Source organism: Salmo salar, chromosome ssa17 (genome assembly GCF_905237065.1).
Source record: "Salmo salar chromosome ssa17, Ssal_v3.1, whole genome shotgun sequence".
In the NCBI taxonomy this organism is placed as follows: Eukaryota; Metazoa; Chordata; class Actinopteri; order Salmoniformes; family Salmonidae; genus Salmo; species Salmo salar.
Window position 1 is genome coordinate 58,489,713 of NC_059458.1, and position 24,937 is coordinate 58,514,649.

At 45.6% G+C, this 24,937-nt stretch overlaps 3 protein-coding genes and 1 pseudogene across 3 annotated transcripts in view; 2 read left to right on the forward strand and 2 right to left on the reverse strand.

The window, feature by feature from the left end:
* The window catches only part of LOC106595630 (cyclin-dependent kinase 17), a 36,881-nt gene extending 36,502 nt beyond the window's left edge, over positions 1–379 (reverse strand). The window contains 1 exon segment of the mRNA XM_045699820.1: positions 35–379. The gene's annotated coding sequence lies outside the window, so the exon portion shown is untranslated.
* Positions 380–2,550: 2,171 nt separating this feature from the next.
* On the forward strand, positions 2,551–7,095 carry phyh (phytanoyl-CoA 2-hydroxylase). Its single transcript, NM_001140211.1, is given in 9 exon segments — positions 2,551–2,660; positions 3,082–3,134; positions 3,980–4,090; positions 4,489–4,657; positions 5,127–5,208; positions 5,578–5,759; positions 5,844–5,993; positions 6,135–6,266; positions 6,376–7,095. Coding segments are annotated over 9 exon segments (999 nt in total). The 5' UTR covers positions 2,551–2,594; the 3' UTR covers positions 6,430–7,095.
* A 5,472-nt stretch (positions 7,096–12,567) lies between these two features.
* LOC106576209 (unique cartilage matrix-associated protein-like) lies at positions 12,568–15,949 on the forward strand. The gene is made up of 5 exons (XM_014153201.2): positions 12,568–12,648; positions 12,861–12,926; positions 13,015–13,110; positions 14,896–14,994; positions 15,376–15,949. Exons 1-5 carry the CDS (start codon positions 12,591–12,593, stop codon positions 15,462–15,464), a joined length of 408 nt encoding a protein of 135 aa, XP_014008676.1. The 5' UTR covers positions 12,568–12,590; the 3' UTR covers positions 15,465–15,949.
* Positions 15,950–16,574: 625 nt separating this feature from the next.
* LOC106576207 (protein MCM10 homolog) lies at positions 16,575–24,070 on the reverse strand (annotated as a pseudogene).
* Positions 24,071–24,937: the final 867 nt, after the last annotated feature.

Sequence of the window (24,937 nt, forward strand, 5' to 3'; positions counted from 1 at the left end):
AACCTACATGAAGCCACACCATTTGGCTACTTACCAGAAACGATGTACGTTGCTTCGACCTGACTTCCACACCTCGATAGGCGCTTCCTCGGAGGCCGGATGCCCGTCTTTCCACCCACCCGTAAAAACAGTTCGTCTACGTCTTGCTTTTCTCTTGCTCACATTATTCCGTACAGAATGTTCTCACATGAACACCGTTTTCAAAATTCAAATGATAAACATTACAGACCAGATTCCCGAAAGCTCACTTCTATGTCGAGCAGGGAGCTTATGGGGAGTGAGAACGGATTGTGTCTGTGGATGAACCGGTAGGGGTGCAAGCTTTGGCTGCCCGCATTCTGACGCCTCCGCCTATGCTGCTGCTGACATGGAGAGAGAGAGGGGGAAATGAACTGAATGCGATTGGTGGCCGCCTACCAGCAGCACCAATATGGCCCTTCATTCAATGAGTAGTTTTGTAGCGCCTCCTGCAGTAGGTTTACTACACAGATACATCATAGCCTACATTCCCTGACAACTAGGCCTATTAATCAGTGGTGCAAATTATTTAGTAAAAATACTTTTAAGTACTACTTAAGTCGATTTTGGGGGTATCTGTACTTTACTTTACTATTTATATTTTTGGCTACTTTTACTTCACTACATTCCTAACGAAAGTAATGCACTTTTTACTCCATACATTTTCCCTGATGCCCAAAACTATTCGTTATATTTTGAATGCTTAGCAGGACAGTCAAATTGTCTGTTTTCACGCACATATCAAGACAACATCCCTGGTCATCATTAGCCTAGTGGATAGCGCGTTGGGCTAGTAACCTAAAAGGTTGCAAGTTCAAATCCCCCAGTTGACAAAGTACAAATCTGTCTTTCTACCCCAGAACAAGGCAGTTAACCCACCAGGCTGTCATTGTAAGTATTTGTTCTTAACTGACTTGCCTAGTTAAAATAAGGGAATTAATTATCATTCTTTGTCTGTTGATCTCTGTCCCCTAGTTTATTCAGTTATTAGGCTATATCTGTTGATCTCTGTCTCCTAATAGTTCATTCAGTTATTAGGCTATATCTGTTGATCTCTGCCTCCTAATAGTTCATTCAGTTATTAGGCTATATCTCTGTCTCCTAATAGTTCATTCAGTTATTAGGCTATATCTCTGTCTCCTAATAGTTCATTCAGTTATTAGGCTATATCTCTGTCTCCTAATAGTTTATTCAGTTATTAGGCTATATCTGTTGATCTCTGTCTCCTAATAGTTCATTCAGTTATTAGGCTATATCTGTTGATCTCTGTCTCCTAATAGTTCATTCAGTTATTAGGCTATATCTCTGTCTCCTAATAGTTTATTCAGTTATTAGGCTATATCTGTTGATCTCTGTCTCCTAATAGTTCATTCAGTTATTAGGCTATATCTGTTGATCTCTGTCTCCTAATAGTTCATTCAGTTATTAGGCTATATCTGTTGATCTCTGTCTCCTAATAGTTCATTCAGTTATTAGGCTATATCTCTGTCTCCTAATAGTTCATTCAGTTATTAGGCTATATCTGTTGATCTCTGTATCCTAATAGTTCATTCAGTTATTAGGCTATATCTGTTGATCTCTGTCTCCTAATAGTTCATTCAGTTATTAGGCTATATCTGTTGATCTCTGTCTCCTAATAGTTCATTCAGTTATTAGGCTATATCTGTTGATCTCTGTCTCCTAATAGTTCATTCAGTTATTAGGCTATATCTCTGTCTCCTAATAGTTCATTCAGTTATTAGGCTATATCTGTTGATCTCTGTCTCCTAATAGTTCATTCAGTTATTAGGCTATATCTCTGTCTCCTAATAGTTCATTCAGTTATTAGGCTATATCTGTTGATCTCTGTCTCCTAATAGTTCATTCAGTTATTAGGCTATATCTGTTGCATGTTTTGTACGTTTGTCTCAAAGATGCTCTGTTTTCTTTTATTCTCTCATGTCTTGTGGGCTTACGCGGATGATGGGATTGAGGAGTGGTATTTAGTGTTTTGTGTCTAATTATTTGTTTGCTTGTTTGTTGTTGTTGTTGTTGTTCACCATGACTGAAATGAGCTCTGAGGCCAGGCTGAAATGAGGGAAAGCTTCCATTCAATTAATAGTGTGTGTGTGTGTGTGTGTGTGTGTGTGTGTGTGTGTGTGTGTGTGTGTGTGTGTGTGTGTGTGTGTGTGTGTGTGTGTGTGTGTGTGTGTGTGTTTGGTTTTACTATCCTTGTAGGGACCAAAAGGGTTAGGGTTACAATTAGGGTTAGCATTAGGGTTATGGGTTAGGTTTAGGTGGTTTTGGGGTTAAGGTAAGGGTTAGGGTTAAGGTGAAGGTTAGGTTAAGGGTTAGGTGTAAGGGAACATAGGATATTGAAGGGGACCAAATTGTTTTTACCCCACAAGAATAGTAAAACAAACGTGCATGTGTGTGCGTGTGCGCGCGAGCGTTTGTCAATGTCACTCTCACTTGTGGACTTCGACCTAGTTGGAGAGTAGCGGACAGCAGCAGCATACTGTAGGTCTACATAACAGTGGGCATATGACTGTCTGCGCATCGAAGGGAATACAGAATAAAACATATATTCTTGCAAAATGTCTCGAGCGGCAGACAGACTGAAAGTGGTCGTGAATCATCTAGATCGGCCATCTTCTTTTGTTGTATCCTTTTCAACTGTTTTACTGTAAATGTCGTGTGTTTCTCCATGGCTGCGCGGTGCTGGAATTTCTGACCGACTTTCAGGGTCTGTGCGTCGGTACAGCTTTGCAGGACAGGCCGGAGCATGAGTAAATTGTCAGGCCTTTTCAGAGCGAACTGAACATTGGGAGCGGAACTATAACATCATTGCAAAATGTATTTATTTTCTGTAAATGTGTTTATTTATCCATATAAGACTACACTATCTTAAAGGCTATGTATGCATAAAAGGCGCGCTTGTAAGTATTAGGCTATAGGTATTCACAATTTAATTTGTTGTTATAATTAACGGTATGACATAGCTTAGATAAATGTGTAATAGCTACAAATAACAATTTTGTTATAAGACATCATTCATGTATGGCCTTAATTCATTGCATAAAGCAAGCATCTACCTCTGGCCAAAACGTTGCCTACTATCAACCACAAGCACTGAGGTAAGTGACACATCAATCTCCTATTTGGGCTGTTTTTGACTGTCAACGGCCTTATATTATGACAGTCTAAAAGTACAGGTACTGACCCTTGCCCTACTTACTGTGTACATTACACAATGCTGAGATCCCCTCAGTAGTTCATTCAACTTTGAGTTACCGTCACTCTGTATCTAAACACATTGTAACATAGGCACAGAGTCTAATAAGCGTTTATCACACTGTCAGGCACAGAGTCCAATAAGCATTTATCACACTATCACACTGTCAGGCACAGAGTCTAATAAGCATTTATCACACTGTCAGGCACAGAGTCTAATAAGTGTTTATCACACTGTCAGGCACAGAGTCTAATAAGCATTTATCACACTGTCAGGCACAGAGTCTAATAAGCATTTATCACACTGTCAGGCACAGAGTCTAATAAGTGTTTATCACACTGTCAGGCACAGAGTCTAATAAGCATTTATCACACTGTCAGGCACAGAGTCTAATAAGCATTTATCACACTGTCAGGCACAGAGTCTAATAAGCATTTATCACACTGTCAGGCACAGAGTGTAATAAGCATTTATCACACTGTCAGGCACAGAGTCTAATAAGCATTTATCACACTGTCAGGCACAGAGTCTAATAAGCATTTATCACACTGTCAGGCACAGAGTCTAATAAGCATTTATCACACTGTCAGGCACAGAGTCTAATAAGCATTTATCACACTGTCAGGCACAGAGTCTAATAAGCATTTATCACACTGTCAGGCACAGAGTCTAATAAGTGTTTATCACACTGTCAGGCACAGAGTCTAATAAGTGTTTATCACACTGTCATTCACTTGCTGTATCCAGGTATTCCTTTGACAATGATCTGCTGAGCACTGAGCAGAGAATCTCCTATGAGGAGGATGGCTTCCTCCTTATCAAGGGCCTGGTGTCTGGGGAGGACATAGACAGATTCAGGTAAGACCACAACACCATGAGAGAGACAACAGAAAGGTCTCAGATGTTACTGAAAGGATAACACTAGATAAACAAAAAACAGGCGTCTAACGTAGAGTGCGCAACAATGAAAGTACAAAAAGACCACCGAAGAGAATTAAGATCCCTTGACTTGACTGTCTCCACCAGCGCTTCAATATGTCCCCTGTCTTTGACCCAACATGCAGCATGGTTCACCAGCAAAACACTAGAACACTGCTCCTCTGTACCAGAGACACATGGCTTTACCAGCTGGGCTTAATTAGTGAGGCTACACTGAACAAGGACTGAGTTTGTGTGTGTGTGTGTGTGTGTGTGTGTGTGTGTGTGTGTGTGTGTGTGTGTGTGTGTGTGTGTGTGTGTGTGTGTGCGTGTGGCAGGGCGGCGTTTGAACGGATATGACGTCGGGAGGTGCAGGTCCCGGGGCTGGTGGTGATGAGGGACGTGTCCATCGCCAAGTCAGAGTTCGTCCCTGACCAGAAGGCCATCTCCAAGCTGCAGGACTTCCAGGAAGAGCCTGAGTTATTCCGCTACTGTAGCCTGCCTCAGGTACACACACACATGGACACACACACATAGAGCCACGCACGTCGACGTCTTTTGGATGAACATCTATTTTTGCTCGAGCATTGGGAACTGCCGTAACGCAGTGGTCTGGGCAGCGCGCTTCGTCTCCGAGCATCACGAGTTCATGCGAGGCAATCGTTTTTATTACATATTTTGGTGAGCGCCGAGGAAGGCGTAGATATCCACGTTCTCAGGACCTTTTCAAACGTCCGAAATCGAAGTCTATTTCTAGTGATCAGGCTGAAACGGACACACACACACACACACACACACACACACACACACACACACACACACACACACACACACACACACACACACACACACACACACACTCTCAAGCGCACACACAAGCTCAGAACACACACGTTCTTACAGTCTTTCCTTCCTTTTTTTCTTCATTTTTTCCATGTCTAGTTTTTATTATTTCACTTGTCTTTGTCTTTCTCAGATCCTGAATTATGTGGAGTGTTTCACTGGTCCCAACATCATGGCCATGCACACCATGCTGATCAACAAGCCCCCAGACACAGGTACAGAACAGTGTGACCCTTATCTAACCTCTAACCCCTGACCCTCAACCCCTAACACTGACCCCCCTGATCCAGAAAGACACACATAGACACACCTTCTAGAGCAGAGGTGGGCAATTCCAGTCCTCGAGGGCCTGATTGGTGTCACAGTTCTGCCCCAGCTAAACACACCTGACTCCAATAATCACCTAATCATGATCTTCAGTTTAGAATGCATTTTGATGAATCAGCTGTGTTTGCTAGGGATGAAGAAAAAGTGTGACACCAATCAGGCACTCGCGTACTGGAGTTGCCCACCCCTGTTCTAGAGAGTGAAAACAGCGAGCCTGTCTATGTAATGTATGTTTATTTGTGTGTGATCTATCTCAGGTAATAAGACATCTCGCCACCCCATGCACCAGGACCTGCATTATTTTCCATTCCGTCCGGCAGACCGCATTGTGTGTTCCTGGACCGCCATGGAGAAGGTTAACCGCCAGAACGGCTGTCTGGTGGTCCTTCCTGGTTCTCACCACGGCACACTCAAAGAACACGACTACCCAGAGTGGGAGGTGATACACACACACCTGCATCCTCAACAAGCACGACTACTCCCACTAGATCTTGTGACATCACTTCCCTTTCCTCTTCCTCAGGGCGGGGTCAATAAGATGTACCACGGTGTCCGTGACCATGACCCCAATCATCCCAGGGTGCACCTGGAGATGGAGAAAGGAGACACAGTGTTCTTCCACCCTCTATTGATCCATGGATCTGGAATGAACCAGACGCAGGGCTTCCGCAAGGTAACACACTCAACACTGAAAAATGCTCTGGAAGTCATAGATACATAACCATTCTAGGATCCCTAAATCATGGAAGTGTGTGTGTGTGTGTGTGTGTGTGTGTGTGTGTGTGTGTGTGTGTGTGTGTGTGTGTGTGTGTAGGCCATCTCCTGCCACTATGCCAGTGCTGACTGCTATTACATTGACGTGAGGGGAACCACCCAGGAGAACATAGGCCAGGAGGTGAAAGAGATCGCAGCAAGGAAATATGCTGTTGATGACGTCACATTTGAGGTACATCACATCTCTGCAGGAGTGATACAGTATACATCAAACACATTGTTAATAAACTGTGGGTAACAGTGTGCTGTGTGTAACACTGTCTGTTTTGTGTGTGATATAGGATACCTGGGCTGTAAGGGGCCGTCTGGTGCAAGGGGAAAGGACCAATCTGTGAGAGAGCCCGCCCACCGCAGTGTCACTCACTACTAACAACCTGCCAATCAAAGGAGATTGAAAAAAGTTGTCCAATCCACCAGCCAATAAGCTGAGACTCATTGACAGGAGTAATTTTTTCGTTGGGCGAGAGTGAGTGTCCAAGAGTCCTGTCAGGGCTGTTGGCCGGGTGTGTTTAACATATTAAACTAAAGGGATGTTAATTGCACAGTTAAGCATTGATTGAAGTGATCATCTTCTGCCTGACAATGAAGCACTTACTGTGTGGTGGACTGGAGGGAGAGGAGCAGAGGTAGAATGTGTGAGAGAGAGAGAGAGAGAGAGAGAAAGAGAGCGTGATAGACTGGGACAAAGAGAGTGTGTACGAGAGGTGAGTGAATGAAGGTGAATAGGAGGCTATTTCTGTTATAAATATGAGTATGTTTTAGTACATTTTGGAAACCAGGTACTCGGAGTGTCGCTTTGTAGACCAGTCCGCCATGAAATACCAGTAACCTTGATACCTTAATATAACAGAATCCTAGGTGTATATTACATTGCCGCCTTAACAATCAAATCTATGCTGCTTTTAATGAGTTTGTAATGAGTACTTTGTTTGACAATTAGTTTATACGTGATTTCCTTTCATTATTGTCGATGTAACTGACAATAAACGGACTCAGAATCATTTGCTTCATTCTCTTTATCATCTGTTCCTTGGAGTTCTAGTGAGGATGGTGAGATTCTAGTGAGGATGGTGAGATTCTAGTGGGGATGGTGAGATACTCTCTTGGTTTCCTCACTCCTTTGTACCGCATCCCAGACACACACACACACACACACCACCTCGGAGACCCTTCCTGATCCCCTAAATCTGACGTGTTTTACCTTCCCCTTCCCCCTCGACCCAATCTGCTTTCCAGACACACTCCCAGCCAGCTCCTCCCCCCAACCTCAGGGCTCATGAATATTCAGCAGCTAAAGCTCTGTGAAATCTCCCATCACCGTGGAGACATGTACGATCCCATTGTCCCGCCCTGTCCCAGATCCAGACACAGCGTTGGGGGGAGGTAGAGTTCTTAGAATGGTGTGGGGGAGGGGGGGTTCAGGGATAGGAGGATGAGACAATAAGGACAATTTAAAGACAGAGAAAGAGCATTACAATTAAGATGAATAGCATCCACCCCCAATTTCCATATACAGCACCAGTCTGGATACCTGGCAAGTGATAGGATTTACATATGTGTGAAGGAAACAGAGTTCCTGTGTGTGAGGGAGCGTTTGCCCTATGTTTTCAAACGGAGACTGAGATGTTTCCTGATCATTTTTCACACTTACCATTTGTGTGTGAATAAGTTGTGTGAGTTCATATGAGGGTAATGTCAGTGGAGGCTGCTAAGGGGAGAACTGCTCATAATAATGTCTGGAACGGAGCAAATGGAATGGCATCAAACACAAGGAAACTACAGTTGAAGTCGGAAGTTCACATAGACCTTAGCCGAATGCATTTAAACTCAGTTTTTCACAATTCCTGACATTCAATCCTAGTAAAAATTCCCTGTCATAGGTCAGTTAGGATCACCACTTTATTTTAAGAATGTGAAATGTCAGAATAATAAATCAAATCAAATGTATTTATATAGCCCTTCTTACATCAGCTGATATCTCAAAGTGCTGTACAGAAACCCAGCCTAAAACCCCAAACAGCAAGCAATGCAGGTGTAGAAGCACGGTGGCTAAGAAAACCTCCCTAGAAAGGCCAAAACCTAGGAAGAAACCTAGAGAGGAACCAGGCTAATAGTAGAGAGAATGATTTATTTCAGCTTTTATTTCTTTCTTCAAATTCCCAGTGGGTCAGAAGTTTACATACACTCAATTAGTATTTAGTAGCATTGCCTTTAAATTGTTTAACTTGGGTCAAACGTTTCAGGTAGCCATCCACAAGCTTCCCACAATAAGTTGGGTGAATTTTGGGCCATTCCTCCTGACAGAGCTGGTGTAACTGAGTCAGGTTTGTAGGCCTCCTTGCTCGCACACACTTTTTCAGTTCTGACCACACATTTTCTTTAGGATTGAGGTCAGGGCTTTGTGATGGCCACTCCAATACCTTGACTTTGTTGTCCTTAAGCCATTTTGCCACAACTTTGGAAGTATGCTTGGGGGTCATTGTCCATTTGGAAGACCCATTTGCGACCAAGCTTTAACTTCCTGACTGATGTCTTGAGATGTTGCTTCAATATATCCACATAATTTTCTGTCCTCATGATGCCATCTATTTTGCGAAGTGCACCAGTCCCTCCTGCAGCAAAGCACCCCCACAACATGATGCTGCCACCCCCGTGCTTCATGGTTGGGATGATGTTCTTCGGCTTGCAAGTATCCCCCTTTTACCTCCAAACATAACGATGGTCATTATGGCCAAACAGTTCTATTTTTGTTTCATCAGACCAGAGGACATTTCTCCAAAAAGTACGATCTTTGTCCCCATGTGCAGTTGCAAACTGTAGTCTGGCTTTTTTATGGCGGTTTTGGAGCAGTGGCTTCTTCCTTGCTGAGCGGCCTTTCAGGTTATGTCGATATAGGACTCGTTTTACTGTGGATATAGATACTTTTGTACCTGTTTCCTCCTGCATCTTCACAAGGTCCTTTGCTGTTGTTCTGGGATTGATTTGCATTTTTCGCACCAAAGTACGTTCATCTCTAGGAGACAGAACGCGTCTCTTTCCTGAGCGGTATGACGGCTGCGTGGTCCCATGGTGTTTATACTTGCGTACTATTGTTTGTACAGATGACCGTGGTACCTTCAGGCATTTGGAAATTGCTCCCAAGGATGAACCAGACTTGTGGAGGTCTACAATTTGTTTTCTGAGGTCTTTGCTGATTTCTTTTGATTTTCCCATGATGTCAAGCAAAGAGGCACTGAGTTTGAAGGTAGTCCTTGAAATACATCCACAGGTACACCTCCAATTGACTCAAATTATGTCAATTAGCCTATCAGAAGCATCTAAAGCCATGATGTCATTTTCTGGAATTTTCCAAGCTGTTTAAAGGCACAGTCAACTTAGTGTATGTAAACTTCTGACCCACTGGAATTGTGATACAGTGAATTATAAGTGAAATAAATTACTTGTGTCATGCACAAAGTAGATGTCCTAACCAACTTACTAAAACTGTAGTTTGTTAACAAGACATTTGTTGAGTGGTTGAAAAACAAATTTTAATGAGTCCAACCAAAGTGTATGTAAACTTCCGACTTCAGCTGTATGTGTTTGATGTACTTGATACCATTTCACTTGTTTTGCTCCAGCCATTACCACGAGCCCGTCCTCCCAAATTAAGGTGCCACCAACCTCCTGTGGAGGGTATAGCACATTGTTTGTAACTTATGGGAGCTGTGCCCATCGGGGCAATGCACAGTACTGAGATCATCCATACCAGAGTGGCGAATGGGCTCTGCTGCTTTGCATATGCCCAGGCCTGGCAAGGCTGGCATGCATCAACATGAAACACACACACCTGCTTCTCTTCAGGGGGAAAACATATGCATCCACACACACAATACAACAGATGGACACACGCAGCAAGTTAACACACAGACAAACACATTTTAATCCCCATCTGTATCTCCTCCTTAAGAGTCTCCTGGTCTACAAGTCTTCCAAGCAGCGAAAACATCAGAGTTGAAAACACGAAACACACACTACATCTTCACATGTACAAACTGAGGGATACAAAAGCAGCTTTGACATCTCCAGCGAGACCCTGGTCTGTCATGTCCTGACCAGTGAAAAGGGTCATTTGCCATAGTAGAATGGTCAGGGCGTGGCAGGGGGGGTTGTTTTGTGTGTTTTTTTTTTTTTTTGGTTCAAGGGGAATTTGTTCTAGTTTTCATTTTCTATGCTTCGTTTTCCATGTTTGGCCGAGTATGGTTTCCAATCAGAGGCAGGTGTCTTTCGTTGTCTCTGATTGGAAGCCATACTTAGGCAGCCTGTTTTCCTTTGGGTTTTGTGGGTGGTTGTTTTCTGTTTAGTATGTTAGGATACCTGACAGAACTGTTTGGCTGTCATTAGTTTTTTCTTTGTGAAGTGCTTTTTCATTCAAAAATAAAATATGAGCACTCAACACGCTGCGACTTGGTCTGTTCACCACGACGCCTGTGACATGGTCACTGATTGGACAGTGATGAAAGAAGTGTCCTCATTGGCCTGAACTGACCTCAGATCAGTAACCCGGAGCAGACCACACACACTATCCTCCTCCACTCCTTGTGCTGTGTGTGGCTCCTATACTGACATTTAGATCAGTGACACCCTTATGATTTGGGAGGTGTAATGAACATCAATCTCTATCTCTGCTCCTTCTCACTTGCTCTCTCCTTCTCATATATGTCACTTTCTCTCATCCCTCTCTCTCTCTCTCCTTCATCCCTCTCTTCTGCATGACATAAACTCAGCAAAAAAGAAACGTCCTCTCATTGTCAACTGTGTTTATTTTCAGCAAACTTAACATGTGTAAATATTTGTATGAACATAACAAGATTCAACAACTGAGACATAAACTGAACAAGTTCCACAGACATGTGACTAACAGAAATTGAATAATGTGTCCCTGAACAAAGGGGGGGTCAAAATCAAAAGTAACAGTCAGTATCTGGTGTGGCCACCAGCTGCATTAAGTACTGCAGTGCACCAGATTTATCAGTTCTTGCTGTGAGATGTTAACCCACTCTTCCACCAAGGCACCTGCAAGTTCCAGGACATTTCTGGGGGGAAATGGCCCTAGCCCTCACCCTCCGATCCAACAGGTCCCAGACGTGCTCAATGGGATTGAGATCTGGGCTCTTCGCTGGCCATGGCAGAACACGGACATTCCTGTCTTGCAGGAAATCATGCACAGAACGAGCAGTATGGCTGGTGGCATTGTCATGCTGGAGGGTCATGTCAGGATGAGCCTGCAGGAAGGGTACCACATGAGGGAGGAGGATGTCTTCCCTGTAATGCACAAAGTTGAGATTGCCTTCAATGACAACAAGCTCAGTCCGATGATGCTGTGACACACCGCCCAAGACCATGATGGACCCTCCACCTCCATGATGGACCCTTGCCATCCTGTACCTGTCCCGCAGGTGTGATGTTCTAGGTACCGATCCTGTGCAGGTGTTGTTACACGTGGTCTGCCACTGCAAGGACGATCAGCTGTCCGTCCTGTCTCCCTGTAGCGATGTCACAGTACGAACAATGCAATTTATTGCCCTGGCCACATCTGCAGTCCTCATGCCTCCTTGCAGCATGCCTAAGGCACGTTCACCCAGATGAGCAGGGACCCTGGGCATCGTTCTTTTGGTGTTTTTCAGAGTCAGTAGAAAGGCCTCTTTAGTATCCTAAGTTTTCATAACTGTGACCTTAATTGCCTACCGTCTGTAAGCTGTTAGTGTCTTAACGACCATTCCACAGGTGCATGTTCATTAATTGTTTATGGTTCATTGAACAAGCATGGGAAACAGTGTTTATACCCTTTACAATATAGATATGTGTAGTTTGGATTTTTACGAATTATCTTTGAAAGACAGGGTCCTGAAAAAGGGATGTTTCTTTTTTTGCTCAAAGACTCCAGCCACCCTAGTCATAAACTGTTCTTTCTGCTACCACACGGCAAGCGGTACCGGAGCGCCAAGTCTAGGTCCAAGAGGCTTCTAAACAGCTTCAACCCCCAAGCCATAAGACTCCTGAACACCAAATCAAATGGCTACCCAGACTATTTGCATTGCCCCCCCCCCTCCTCTCCCCCTCTTTTACACCGCTGCTACTCTCTGTTGTTATCATCTATGCATAGTCACTGTAATAACTGTACCTTCATGTACATATTACCTCAACTAACCGGTGCCACGGCACATTGACTCTGTACCGGTACCCCCCTGTATATGGTCTCTGGAGATTTTTCTTGTGTGTTCTTAAGTGTCTCTCACTAACGACAACACAGATTCTGGCTCAGGTTATATTTCATGCCCCCCCTCCTCACCCCTCCTCTGGGCAAACGAAATTCCAGCTGTCCCCCTTCCCCAAAACTCCCTCTCTTTCTCTTCACACCCACTCTCTCCATCCCTCCCCTCTCCCTCCCTCGCCTCTCCCTCTCTCTCTCAGTTCATAACTTCACTGTTCGCAGCGCTGCTTCACTGTATTCTTCATGTCCTGGACTCATCTGGTCTTTCTCTCTCTGCTCGCCACCCTCCTCATCCTCACACGTAAGTACCACGATAGGGGGTTGACATGCTGGGGGGGGGGTTCAAGGAAGGGTGTGGGAGAGGAGGTGGAGGGTGAATTTTTAAAACTTTTTTATGGTGGTTTGATGTTTACGGTGAGACCTTTTCTGAAAGGTTCTTGTGCAGAACTTCTAGAAAGAGGCCTTGCTGATCAGCTCAAGTGTAAAATTGACAAAAACCTCTCTCTCTCCCAGTCTCCCCCGGGGTGTGGAGTGCATCGGTGACAGATGGAAGAGAGGGAAAAGCTGCAGAGCCCAAAGGTGATTGTCATATGTTCCATTCCCCCTCCCCAACCCGAGTGACCCCAATGACCCTCTTTGACCCTTCCCTGGTACTCTCTGCCCCCAGGGTCAGCGCGGCGAGTCTTCATGCCCGAGGCGGCTGCAGCAAACTTCTTCAAAAAGCGTAGTCGGCGCTCGGGCAAACATGAGGCGGAGGTCCTTGGTGAGGCTGTTTAGCATCACTATGGGGCGTTACCATGGATCCAGGGCAGGGGCAGGACAGGGGGCATGATGATGGTAGTGTTTGCATGTGGTTGAAGTTGCTGGTGCCATTATGGACAGTTTGTTTTGGGAGGTTTACAGCACTCTGTAGAGACTGGTGGTGTGTGTGTGTGGGTGTGTGTGTGTACTCAAAGTCTATTCATTTGATGGTCTGTGGATTAAAATGTTGGCTGGTGTGGTTTGAGGTCATGGCTGTGAACTCTGAGGGCAGACTGAAGACTCCCACAGGTGTATCGCTGGTAGCTGCTCCAAAAGCTTAAAAGCATTTGAAGCCATCTGTTTCACACAAATACACACACACACACACACACACACACACACACACACACACACACACACACACCTGGCTGGAGGCAGCAAAAGGAGTCACAGGGTAGTATGGAGCAGCCTCTTTCCCTCTCTCTCTCTCTCTCTCTCTCTCTCTCTCTGTCCCTCTCAGCCAGTCCCAGAGACAGAAATGCTGTCGTCTGCTCCAGCTCCCTGTCAGCGCACCTCTCTGGGCCACAGCTCAGAGAAAACAAGCCCACATTCCTGGAAAGCGTTAGTTACAAATTACTGTTTTTATCGCCTGCCAGCCAGTCACCAAGGCGCTGGGTGTGCATGAGAGAGAAGGGGGAGAAGTGTGTGTGTGTGCGCGCGTGCATGAGGGTATGTGTGAATGTGTGTGTATGTGTGAATATGACTTTGTTGTGACCGTGTTAGTGGAGTGATGCGCAGGTAAAATGGAAGGCACTGCAGGAGCTGAGACAGGAATGTGTGGACCAATTAACCATTCTAGTGCAGAGAGAGAGAGAGAGAGAGAGAGAGAGAGAGAGAGAGAGAGAGAGGAGGAAACGAGAGAGAGAAAAGAAAGAGAAGAAACCCGAGGAGGATAATGGAAGGGTCAGTTAACTTGGTCATTGGGTTACAGTAAGACACGTGAGCAGGTCTGCAGCCACGATGACAGAGAGACAGAAAGGGGGAGAGAAAGAGAGATTTGTGACCTGTTGCCACAAGAAAAGGGCAACCAGTAAATACAACCCATATTGATGTTTATTTTTTTCCCCTTTTGTACTTTATTTTCACATCATTATAACACTGTACATAGCCACAATATGACATTTGAAATGTTTCTATCCCTTAGAAAATTGTGATTGTAATGTTTATTGTTCATTTTGATTGTTTATTTCAGTTGCTTTGGCAATGTAAATATATGTTTCCCATACCAATAAATCCCTTTGAATTGAATCAGACAGAGAGAGGGAGAGATAGCAAACCCAACCAGTAAGTCTAGTACCTGAGAAAGTTTCCATTCCGCAAAGCCTCATTCCACCAGACTGTTTTGTAAGAAAATAACCTACTATTCAGAGTGTGTGTGTTCTTGTTGTGTGTGTGTACTCCAAATATTGAGATGTCACCATAAACCTTCTGAGTGTACCCAAATGAGGGCTAGTGTCCAATGTATACAGTACCGACCTCTGTGTGTGTGTGTGTGTGTGTGTGTGTGTGTATATATAAAGAAACAGGTACAGTATCTCTCCCAAAAACTGTGTGATAGAGTTGGACTTCCTGCAGTGTGTGGCATGAGGAAAGTGTGAGGTGAGGACAGGTTGGAAGTTTGGTGCCAAAAATCTTTGAGTTTCATTACGTAACTAAGACAACACCTCTCACTCTACCTTAGTGACCATAACACCATCTTCTATCTCTCCTTCTTTCCCTCTTTTCCCCTTCCTCCCTCCCTCCATAGCTGAGCAGAGGGTACGTCTGTCAGCTGATGAGAGGAGGAGGGAGTACTACGACGAACAGAGGGATGAGTTTGAGAACTATGTGGAAGAGGAGCGCGATGGTAAGACCGACTAACTCTGTTCCAAAGATGAGGTTTAAACTATAAGTGCCCATTTGGTTAAACTCAGACCCTTATACCTCTTAGTGGTAAACGCCACAGCTTGATTTATCTGCAGTAATCACAGAGTCTAATCACAGTTTTCACAGTGTGCTGCACTGAACACTTTGACCACACGTCTGTATAGGGATGTGTTGGGTTTGTGGTAGTTCTTGTGCCTATTGTGTTTCTGGGAAGTGTTTTCTCCCACATAAGTAAACCAAAGTGTTTCACATGAAGGACAGAAATACACTTTCATAGTCCTCCGCGTTCTACACTCTGCAGGTTGGCACAAACAGAAAACCCTCAACCCTCTTTCCCTTCTTCTCCTCTCTCCATCCACAGAGCAGGATGAGAGGACACGGGAGAAGACAGAACAGTGGCGCGAGTTCCACTACGATGGACTCTACCCCCATTATCCCCGCGGTTGGTGAGCATGCTCAATAGGCCGAGGAGATCAGAACATAGTGCACCAGCCTGTGATCGGCAGGACCCTGTGCCAATTAATACACCTAGCCTATCAGACGGACATAACAAGACCATGGGAGGTGGCCAAAACGTCACTCACCTAGGAGTAAAAAGGTTTACGTACGAAACTATTAAACTCAATCATTTAAAATGGTAGTATTATGTAGATAAAACGCAGTTTTGTAACATTTATATTAAAGACTGGCAAGTCAAGTTTGAAAAAGGAGGCTGTCGTGATTGTATGTGTACTTCTATGCATGCTTATTTCAATCTCTATGTTTGTACATGTATCTGTGTGGTGGACTGTTTGGTGTGGTCTGTGTATCTTTCATATCTGTGTATGAAACTGTACCGTCTTTTCTGTATTGTAACCCAACTGTAATCACAAATATGAAACCTGTAACTGTAATTCAGAACCACAGACACCAATAAAATGTACTGCCGTAAAAAAAATTGTTGGCATTTATAGAGGTTCTCATTGTTAGTGTCACTAAATCAGGGGGTGAATTCTTAAGCACCAAGATTCATAACCTGAATTAAATGTGAGAGAAAGAGAGAGTTGAAGGAGGGTAGAGAAAGAGCGAGTGAAAAGAGAGGGGAAGCTGGAGAAGGGATGATAAAATGAAAGACTGTGCAAGTGAGTGCTGGGGAACTCATCAGACTGAGATTAATGTCGGGATTCCATGCGAGACTACCAACATTCCACAGCTGCAACTTTAGACAGCACTGGGCAGAGAGCCGGGGACAGACAGAGAGGAAAAGAGAAGAGAGAAGTTTAACTGTAAGGACACCTGTGGTTGATAGATGATGTGTTCTTTACAACCTGCTTAGATCAATACAACCGACTGTTGATCATTTTGATGAGGCAGACTATCACTTCAAGCTGTATTAAATCACATTCGGGAGAAGCAAAACAGTGGGCTGATTCCCTTGTTCAGACGTACTTGATCTTCTCTTGATCCAGCTCCCGTTACTATTCTGGGTGTCTCTAAAACTCCCTCAGACTGTAAAAAACGCAATATAGCACAGGAGACAACTTCTTCCAGCGAGCCCAAGTCAGAAAAAGGACGAGATGGTTGGTAAATCACTCAGCACAATTTAATCAGCACATTCCCATCAAACCCAGCAGGAGGGAACAACAAACAACTCATTCGGAAATACAATTGAATCTATTCAAAACAGCAATTTCAAATCCATAATCAACTTCAAATGATATCCACAGTAAAAAAACAAACATTAAAAGGACATTTAAAAAGCACTCTACAAAAGGCAGATAAATATACACAAGAAACTCCAACAGCACCAGCAGTAGTCGCTTCATGATGAAAACAATGATGAAGGTGATTGTCAGTGACTGAGGGCAACTGCAAGCCGTTGAGGAACTTGGGCTGCTCGTCACCTCGAGGCTGCAGCAGCTCCCCGGCTATCTTAGGCCCTGACTTCTCCTGTGGACAGGAACAGGAAACAGTTAGGGAACAGGAAGTAGTAGTCAAACCCAGGACCAATCAGATGGGAGAAGGAAGTGCTTTGGGTCCATCTGAACTCCAAACCTACTAGAACACGACACTTACCTTCAACATGCCGTCTCTTTGCCATTTGAACAGGCCACAGTTACTGCGATAGAGAACGCAGCATGATCATATCTGATGAACGCAGTAGCACGTGACCTGCATTGTGTTTGAGAGTGTGCGCCTCGACTGTAGCGTGTGTGTGTGTGTACGTGTCTCACCTGCAGTGTTTGTGCGGCAGGCGGTCCAGTGCGACGGCTCTCTGTCCACAGGGGCACTTGAAGAAGCGTTTGGTGGCGTCGTGTCACTGCAGCTCATGCTTCTCCTTCACACAGCAATCAGCGGGCTTGAAGTATGTGCACTGACACTGGAGACAAGACACAGATAAACACAGATAAATATGTATCTGTACTAAGCCGTAAAGACAGTTATATTGGTCTGACAGGATGATTAAATAATGTTGATCGTAGGTGAATTAGAATTCTGAGCAGTCTGCCCAATCTGCTATCATGCTAGGTTATCACACGTCATTGGGACCATTAATCGTACCAGTCTAAATTGCTAGTTGGCCCAGGGGGAAATTCTAAGGTGCTAGGAGGGTCTTTCATCTGGCTTTTCAATTTTTATTTAATTTTTACCCCTTTTTCTCCCCAATTTCATGGTATCCAATTGGTAGTTACAGTCTTGTCTCATCGCTGTAACTCCCGTGCGTCCTCCGAAACACAACCCAACCAAGCCGCACTGCTTCTTGACACAATGGGAGGAAACACCGTACACCTGGCGACCGTGTCAGCGTGCACTGCGCCCGGCCCACCGCAGGAGTCGCTAGTGCGCGATGGGACAAGGACATCCCAGCCGGCCAAACCCTCTCCTAACCCGGACGACACTGGGCCAATTGTGCGCCACCCCATGGGTCTCCCGGTCACGGCCGGCTGCGACAGAGCCTGGACTCGAACCCAGAATCTCTAGTGGCACAGCTAGCACTACGATGCAGTGCCTTAGACCACTGCGCCACCCGGGAGGCCTTCATCTGGCTTTTCATCTGACTACCGTGAAGGAAAGCTGATGGTTCAAATCCCAGATGGAGTAGATTTTCACTCAACAGAATAAAACTGTTGGTTTGGTTGTTAACTGGTGATTTAAACTGCAGAACAGCTGATGACACTAGTGAATAAGATCTGTGATTGGACACAGACCTTTTTACAGTTGACGGCTCAACACTTCTGCTCTCTGATGTTCCTCATCTTGTCCTCCATCGCCTCCTTCTTCACCAGGGGGTCAAAGTAGCGCTCCTGCTGCTGGTACTCTGCCTAAAGAGAGCGATAGAAACTATTAACCCTGGACTAGGGCAAGGGGGAATCATTACATTGTTACACCAGGGGGTCAAAGTAGCACTCTTGCAGCTGGTACTGGTGGCTAAGGAGAGAGGAACTATTATAACACTGGGCTAGAGATAAGGGGAATCATTACAGTGTTACATAGAGAAGGGAGCAGGTACACTAGGCTGCTATGGTTGTGGAATTTCTGACTCACTGCCTGTAGCTCGGCCCTGTGGCTGGACTTGGCGTTGAGGATCTTCTTGAACTCCTCTGATTGGACATAGTCCATTTGTTCCTGCCTCTTCTTTTGGGCTGGCCCCTCCTCCTCGGCCCCAAGCTGTTCACCTGTACAGAGGCAGATCACAGAGGATGGGTAAGAACAGGGACTCTCTGTTTGTGTGTGTGCGTGCGCTCAGGTGTTTACCATCGGGCGAGGACAGGTTCTTCTGCACCCTGGTGGTGACGTCAGTGCTGTTGCTCCTCTTCCTTTTCACAGCGTTGGGGTCTTCTTTGGCCAGCCCAGCCCCCCTTCACTCTCAGCTTCTTCAGAGCAGCCAACTAGAGAGAAGCGGGGCAGCTTCACCTTTAACCTCCAACCTCTGTGACCTTTGAACTCTAGCGTTTCAATGACGTCACATTCTACAGTCAAATCAACAGCACAACAGTGTACGCTAAGCATGAAAGCATTTGATAGGGCGAGCACCACCTACCTTGGCTGCTGACAGGCTGTGTGCCGTTGGGGGCGGAGGAGGGGTGTGGTCAAAAAACAAGTTACCATCTCCCTTGTTAAAACCCCTCCCCAGTGTTGGGGTGGTGGGGCTCTGGGTGGCTTTGGGGACATCTGAGGCAGATTTGGGGGACAGGAGGGCCCCTCTAGACGGGAGAGAAGCCCCGGGGACCCCCGCCTTGCCTGAGTTCTGGAGGACCCTCTGCTGGAACTCCTCTGCGGTTCTCTAAGAGCTGCTTCTGCTGCTGTTTCTGCTGCTTCAGGTCAGAGGCAGAGATGGACTGGACACCTGCACCGGCCGAGCCCTTGGAACCTGGGGGAGTGAGGGAGGAAGGGAGAGAAGGTGGAAGAAGAGAAAAAGAGGGGGGGTGAAGAGAGAAAAATATGATATATTGTAATTCGAATGCATTGACAAGCAGGGAGAAAATACACCAAGGTAAAAAACACAGTTTTGCTGCTAAAGCTCTCCTGTCTTTCTCTAGTCTCCAGATGGCCCATCTGATGTGTTCATGAGTTTGGTCTGGTGTTACCTGGGGGTTTGGTGAGGTATCTCTTCAGTTGGAGGGTTCCCGGGGTAGGCATGGATAACAGGTCCTTGAAGTTGTCTGAGCAGCCAGACACCTCGTTAGACTTCATGGCTGAAAAACAATCAAACACATGAAGAAAGAGCACCACTCTTAAACCTCTCTCGCCCCCTCTCACTCCCTCCATCTCCCCAAGTCTCTTGGCCTGGCTGGCCAGCTGGTCTGATCCCTTCACAAACAGGTTCCCTAGAGTGGTCTGGGAGGGCTTCTTAGGCCCAGACGCAGACAGGAACGGAGGTGTACATAAGTGTAAACAACACAAACACACACATACTGACTCACAGCGCAGACAAAGACTTAGAGCATAGTTTTCCACAACTACATCGAGTAGCCAGCCAAACAGAAAGAGTAGCCAGCCAGGAGCTCTATTTGGATGGCCTCTGGTACAGTCTAATACAGTGGTCACCAACCTTTTCTGAGTCAAGATCACTTTTGCAGTCAAAAATCAAGCTTGAGATCTACTACTCAAGAATGTTTTTACATTAACCCACACAAACAGTTTTGTAGGAATGAGGTTTGGGCAGTTGGCCTAATACATTATCACAGCATATTGGCTATTGGATTGGCCTACCAATATTGTTAATCAAACCATATTATATTTCAAAACCTGAGCTTTTATAACAAAATAGATAAGCTGGTTTAGCACTTGTGAGGCACTGTGGAGCATGAATTGAAATAATTAGCTTTTTTATTTTACTGGACTGATGGTACATGCATCTGATGGTCAACAGGGTCAAATCACGACGTCAGTGACCTTCAGGTGGAAAAGTCGGAGCGCTAGAAAGATGCCAGAGTTTCAGACTTGGAATTCAGAGCTGGATGACTGTTCAAAACTATTTTTCCCACTGCCTCTCATGGTCCCTGTTCTCGCCTTCCTTTCCTCCGGTGAGACTGACCAGAGAGAGGGGACACCGTCTTCCACCTGATGGCCAAACTCGAGTCGCAGCGCATCTCCCACATGCACAAATTCATGTTGTTCCTGTGACCAGAGAAAGTGAAATATTCCTTGATATTAAAATCGACACGACGAGCTGCTAATAATAATAAAACGCAGGGCTATCGATACTTGGCTACTCATTCATTGCAGCTGCAGCCCGAGCGGAAGAACGGAGAAGCGCGTTTTGTAATAGTGTTGAATAAAAACAGTGACAGTGCTGAATATAAACTTAAACATGAACTCACTCATAAAAACAGCAGCTCTTTGCTGTATTCGTTGACAGTCTCTCTGTGGTCATGGTTTTAAAAGTTATTCAATCTTACGTAGGCTAGTAGCCTATTAAACTTGGCTGTGGTCAGGGTCATGGAGGCTCTGCAGCCACGGTGATTTGAGCTCTCCGATTGGGCAGCACAGTAGATGCACTCGATTTAGTCACAGATTTGCCGGCGTTGTGCTGAAAATCTCCCCCCTGCCAGAATCCCCCCTTCTAATTTCCTTAATTTTGTGGCTAGAGTCAAATACTTTCTATAGAACAAACTTCACGTCAGGATAGGCAACCAAACGTATAATTAATGTATGTGTTATATTAAACAGAGGAGCGAGTAAAGAACAACTATGACTGAATTATTATCCTTACACTTTAAGACATGGGAGAGATGGCGAATTTTGGCAAAGAGATTTATTTATAGACAAACAAAATCAGTAGCGGATTGAGGTACGGGCGACACGGGCAGCCTCCCAGGTGCGGTGCACGGGCGCCATACAAGCTAGAACTGCCACATACACAAACCGAAATCTGCATACAAAAATGCTTTCTGCAACTAAGATCAGTGAAATGTAGGCTAATCTGACAACGGAGTGAAGAGCAGAAATCTCAACTTGCAAGCAAGTCGCAGCATTGAAGAACGCGAAGGGGGGGGGGAGAATTCTGGCAGGGGGAGATTTCGGCACAACACCGGTCCGCCGGAGTTTGTCTCAAGGGAACACTTACCCGGTACGCAGGACTTAGGAATCACGTGCACCTACCGGAAACAGCTCAACACGGGGCAAGCCTTTATCGTTCGTTGGCTTTTCTACAGAAATATTTGGTGATATACTAGGAATGCGACCATTGGTCTAATACCTTGAATCCATCTGAAATAAACAGCGAAATGATTGAATCAAGTTCACCTCCCAGAGTAGAAAAACGTGTTGTGGTATTGCATTCTGTTCATGTAATATGACCATCTTGGGCAAATGAATACATTTTCAATACATTTAGTTGATTCCCTACTAAGGTCAATAAATGATTGAATATGGTTGAATTCTGTTTTAATGCCTGGACTCTGTGAGGGCCCTAATTACCATATTTGGACCAGGATGAGGCTCCCCACTACCTAATGTTCCTGCAGTGATGATTCACCATCTTCAGATCAATTATGAAAACATTTGATGCAGATAATTGCCAAAAAGACTAGGCCTACCAGTAGCCTATAAGGGAGCCAAAGGACAGACGATGCCATTGGGTAGGCTACACTGACCGACGAGACCAGAGTCATTCACTTTAGAATTACTGTCTGGAAAACCCCGACATCCTAGCAAAGGAAACCTAGGAAAGTCCTTAGATTTACTTGTCTGATGCGATACCATGGACATATAACCACGTTGCAGGATTTCTGAATGGCAAAGGGATATAGGAGACTTTATTCAAGACAGTTGGACACATTTCATAAACTAGTCAATACCTGCTGTTCAATTGTCAATCAACGCACAGTAAATATGCAAGGCGCCATGACTCCGCGTGACTGGCTATGTGCCAGAAAACAATAATTTGGCTAAGTGGATTTCGACTCATCGTTACCACTTACATTACGTGGGACGTGCAAATTCACGACCGTCACGCTCTCTCCCTCCTCTGTGTAAAGAAATTTGACTGCAACCAACCACAGCCAGCACAAATTGTACCGGGAGGCGGGACAGACAGCAGACTGCGTTTCCCTGTCATCGCTGGCTTTGTGATTGACAGGTACCTTCCTATCAATAGATCACTAGAAGATGCAGATCTTTCATTCTAGCGGGAGATGGCTTGACGGACTAGCCAATTGAAACTCAAATGAAAAGTTGCCTACTTAATATGAAGTGGAAAAAGTAGCCAGTTGAAAATGAGTCTGTAACCGGCTGATTACCGGCACTAATAGAAAACACTGCTTAGAGACGACTGACGCTTACATAGGTAAACACACTGAACAACCAACACACACACACACACAATATTCACTGTGACACACACACACACACTCACTCACTCACTCACTCACTCACTCACTCACTCACTCACTCACTCACTCACTCACTCACTCACTCACTCACTCACTCACTCACTCACTCACTCACTCACTCACTCACTCACTCACAGTGCGGCAACGCAGGCTGGTGAGGACATGCCTCCGTAGTGGAAACCCAGTCTGACAACAGTCCTACACCCTCCTACTGCAGAGAGATAGCAGATGACAACAGTCCTACACCCTCCTTTAGGTCAGTTCTGAGGGTCAGTGTGGGTCAGAGAGTGGATGGAGAAGCTGTTGAGCAGTTCAGGTTGTGTGTGTTTCTGGATGCAAAGGCAAACCCACCAGGTTGACAATCTGAGAGCAGGGGTCTCCGTTCTTCTTGGCTGCCTTACAGGTGCCATAGTCCTGAGCCTCCCCCATCAACAACACCTTCTGATGGTGGTCCACTGACAGAGACACCTGGGGGGAGAGAGACAGAAGGGGTGGGAGAAGAGAGGAGATGGTGAGAACACACACACACACACACACACTACAGAAAGTAAACACACACACACACCCACCCTGTCATATTTGGCCTTCATGGGGTTGGGGATGCCCATGACGGTGCCTGGCTCAGTCTTCCAGTGTTCCTTATGCACCTCCCCAAACAGATAGAGAGACACGTAGACTTCCAGGTCATGGAGGTCAGACAGCTTCCAGATGCTGAAGTCTTACCCTGTGAGCAGAGGGAGGGAGACAAGTCTTAATGCTGCCATCTCTGACCCATCTGAAATGAATACAGGTTGGCCCACGTCTTATCAAGTCAATGACTTTTTTTTATGAACATTGGTCAGCCTTACATACTTCTGGAGTCCTGTCCATGTCAACAACTCCACATGATCATTGACCAAATGTAGATGTTGAAGTTGCATGTTGGTATACAGTACAGAGCCAGAGTACAAGGACACCATGTGCTTGATACCATTCCACCTATTCCGCTCCATCCATTACCACGAGCCCGTCCTCCCCAATTAAGGTGCCACCAACCTCCTGTGGAATAGAGGGGGTAATTCTGGTCTGCTGTTGCTCTGTGGTGTGGCTTTGTTAACCAGCACAGCGAAGGTGACCCGAGTCAGACTCCTCCGGTTTCTCCCGGACCAGGCGCTCAGGCAACTGGGAGAGCCGGATCAGCTTGCGGTCGGCCATCTTACCATCCATCTCTGTGAAACCAATGAACCATTCAGAATCCATATCTGAGCTACGGACAAGAAATCTTGGAGTGTTTGTGTGTGTTATAGGTAGATGACTGTGTGTGTGTGTGTGTGCTCTGACCTCAGCCGCAGTCCAGAGTACTTCTCGATGGCGTTGTCTTTAGGGAGAGATGGAAGGGGATTGGCCTGTCGTACGGCGGACAGGGCTGCATCCGCATTGGACTGTGAAGGTAGCGATGAACGTACAGTACTGTCGGTCCTACTACTGCTTGCTATTGGCTGGAAGGAGCTGTGAGTCTTAATCTCCACCAGTGGACCTCTGGTGTCTGTAGCGGCTGCTGTAGTGCTGGGCTGGACCTGGTGACCTGTCCTTTGACCTTTGCGTTTGAACAGGTCAGCGTTGTTGGAGTTGAGCGGTGAAGTCGGAGGACTCCTGTAGCTTGGTGCCGTCTCCTCGGTCTGGGGCAGACGAGGGCTTTCCTACTGTCAAAAACAACAGATGAAGAGATTCCTTTTAAAACACACATCCACAGGCACCACCCTCACCTATTTCACTTGACATGCTGTCACCACTGTGTTCCTGTATGGTCAGCCTTGACTTTGATGAGAATACATTCTGAAACTCAATGTAACTACCTGGGCTAAAAAAAAACATTAAAGTAATACCTGCTTGGGGCTTGGTCTTCTGTGTGGGACGAACTGGCTTGGAGGAGCTCTGTTTGGGGGGACTCTGTGAGGGAGTGTTAGCTTTAGAAGGTGCCTTTGTTCCTGGGATGCTGTTTGGGGTAGAGGTGGCTGTAGAGCTCTTCTGGGAGGCCTCTAGCTGCTGTTGCAGCCTCTGCATCTGCTTCTGCATATGCCTCAGCTCCTCTGAGAACACTCAGAAACACAACAAATATGATTAGAA

What these genes read in the sequence shown, in the direction of transcription:
- LOC106576209 (XM_014153201.2), top strand. Translation starts at nt 12,591, where the DNA reads ATGTCCTGGACTCATCTGGTCTTTCTCTCTCTGCTCGCCACCCTCCTC. An exon ending in AAAAGCTGCAGAGCCCAAAG is followed by an intron (nt 12,927 to 13,014) that starts GTGATTGTCATA and finishes CTCTGCCCCCAG; the next exon opens with GGTCAGCGCGGCGAGTCTTC. An exon ending in TGTGGAAGAGGAGCGCGATG is followed by an intron (nt 14,995 to 15,375) that starts GTAAGACCGACT and finishes CTCCATCCACAG; the next exon opens with AGCAGGATGAGAGGACACGG.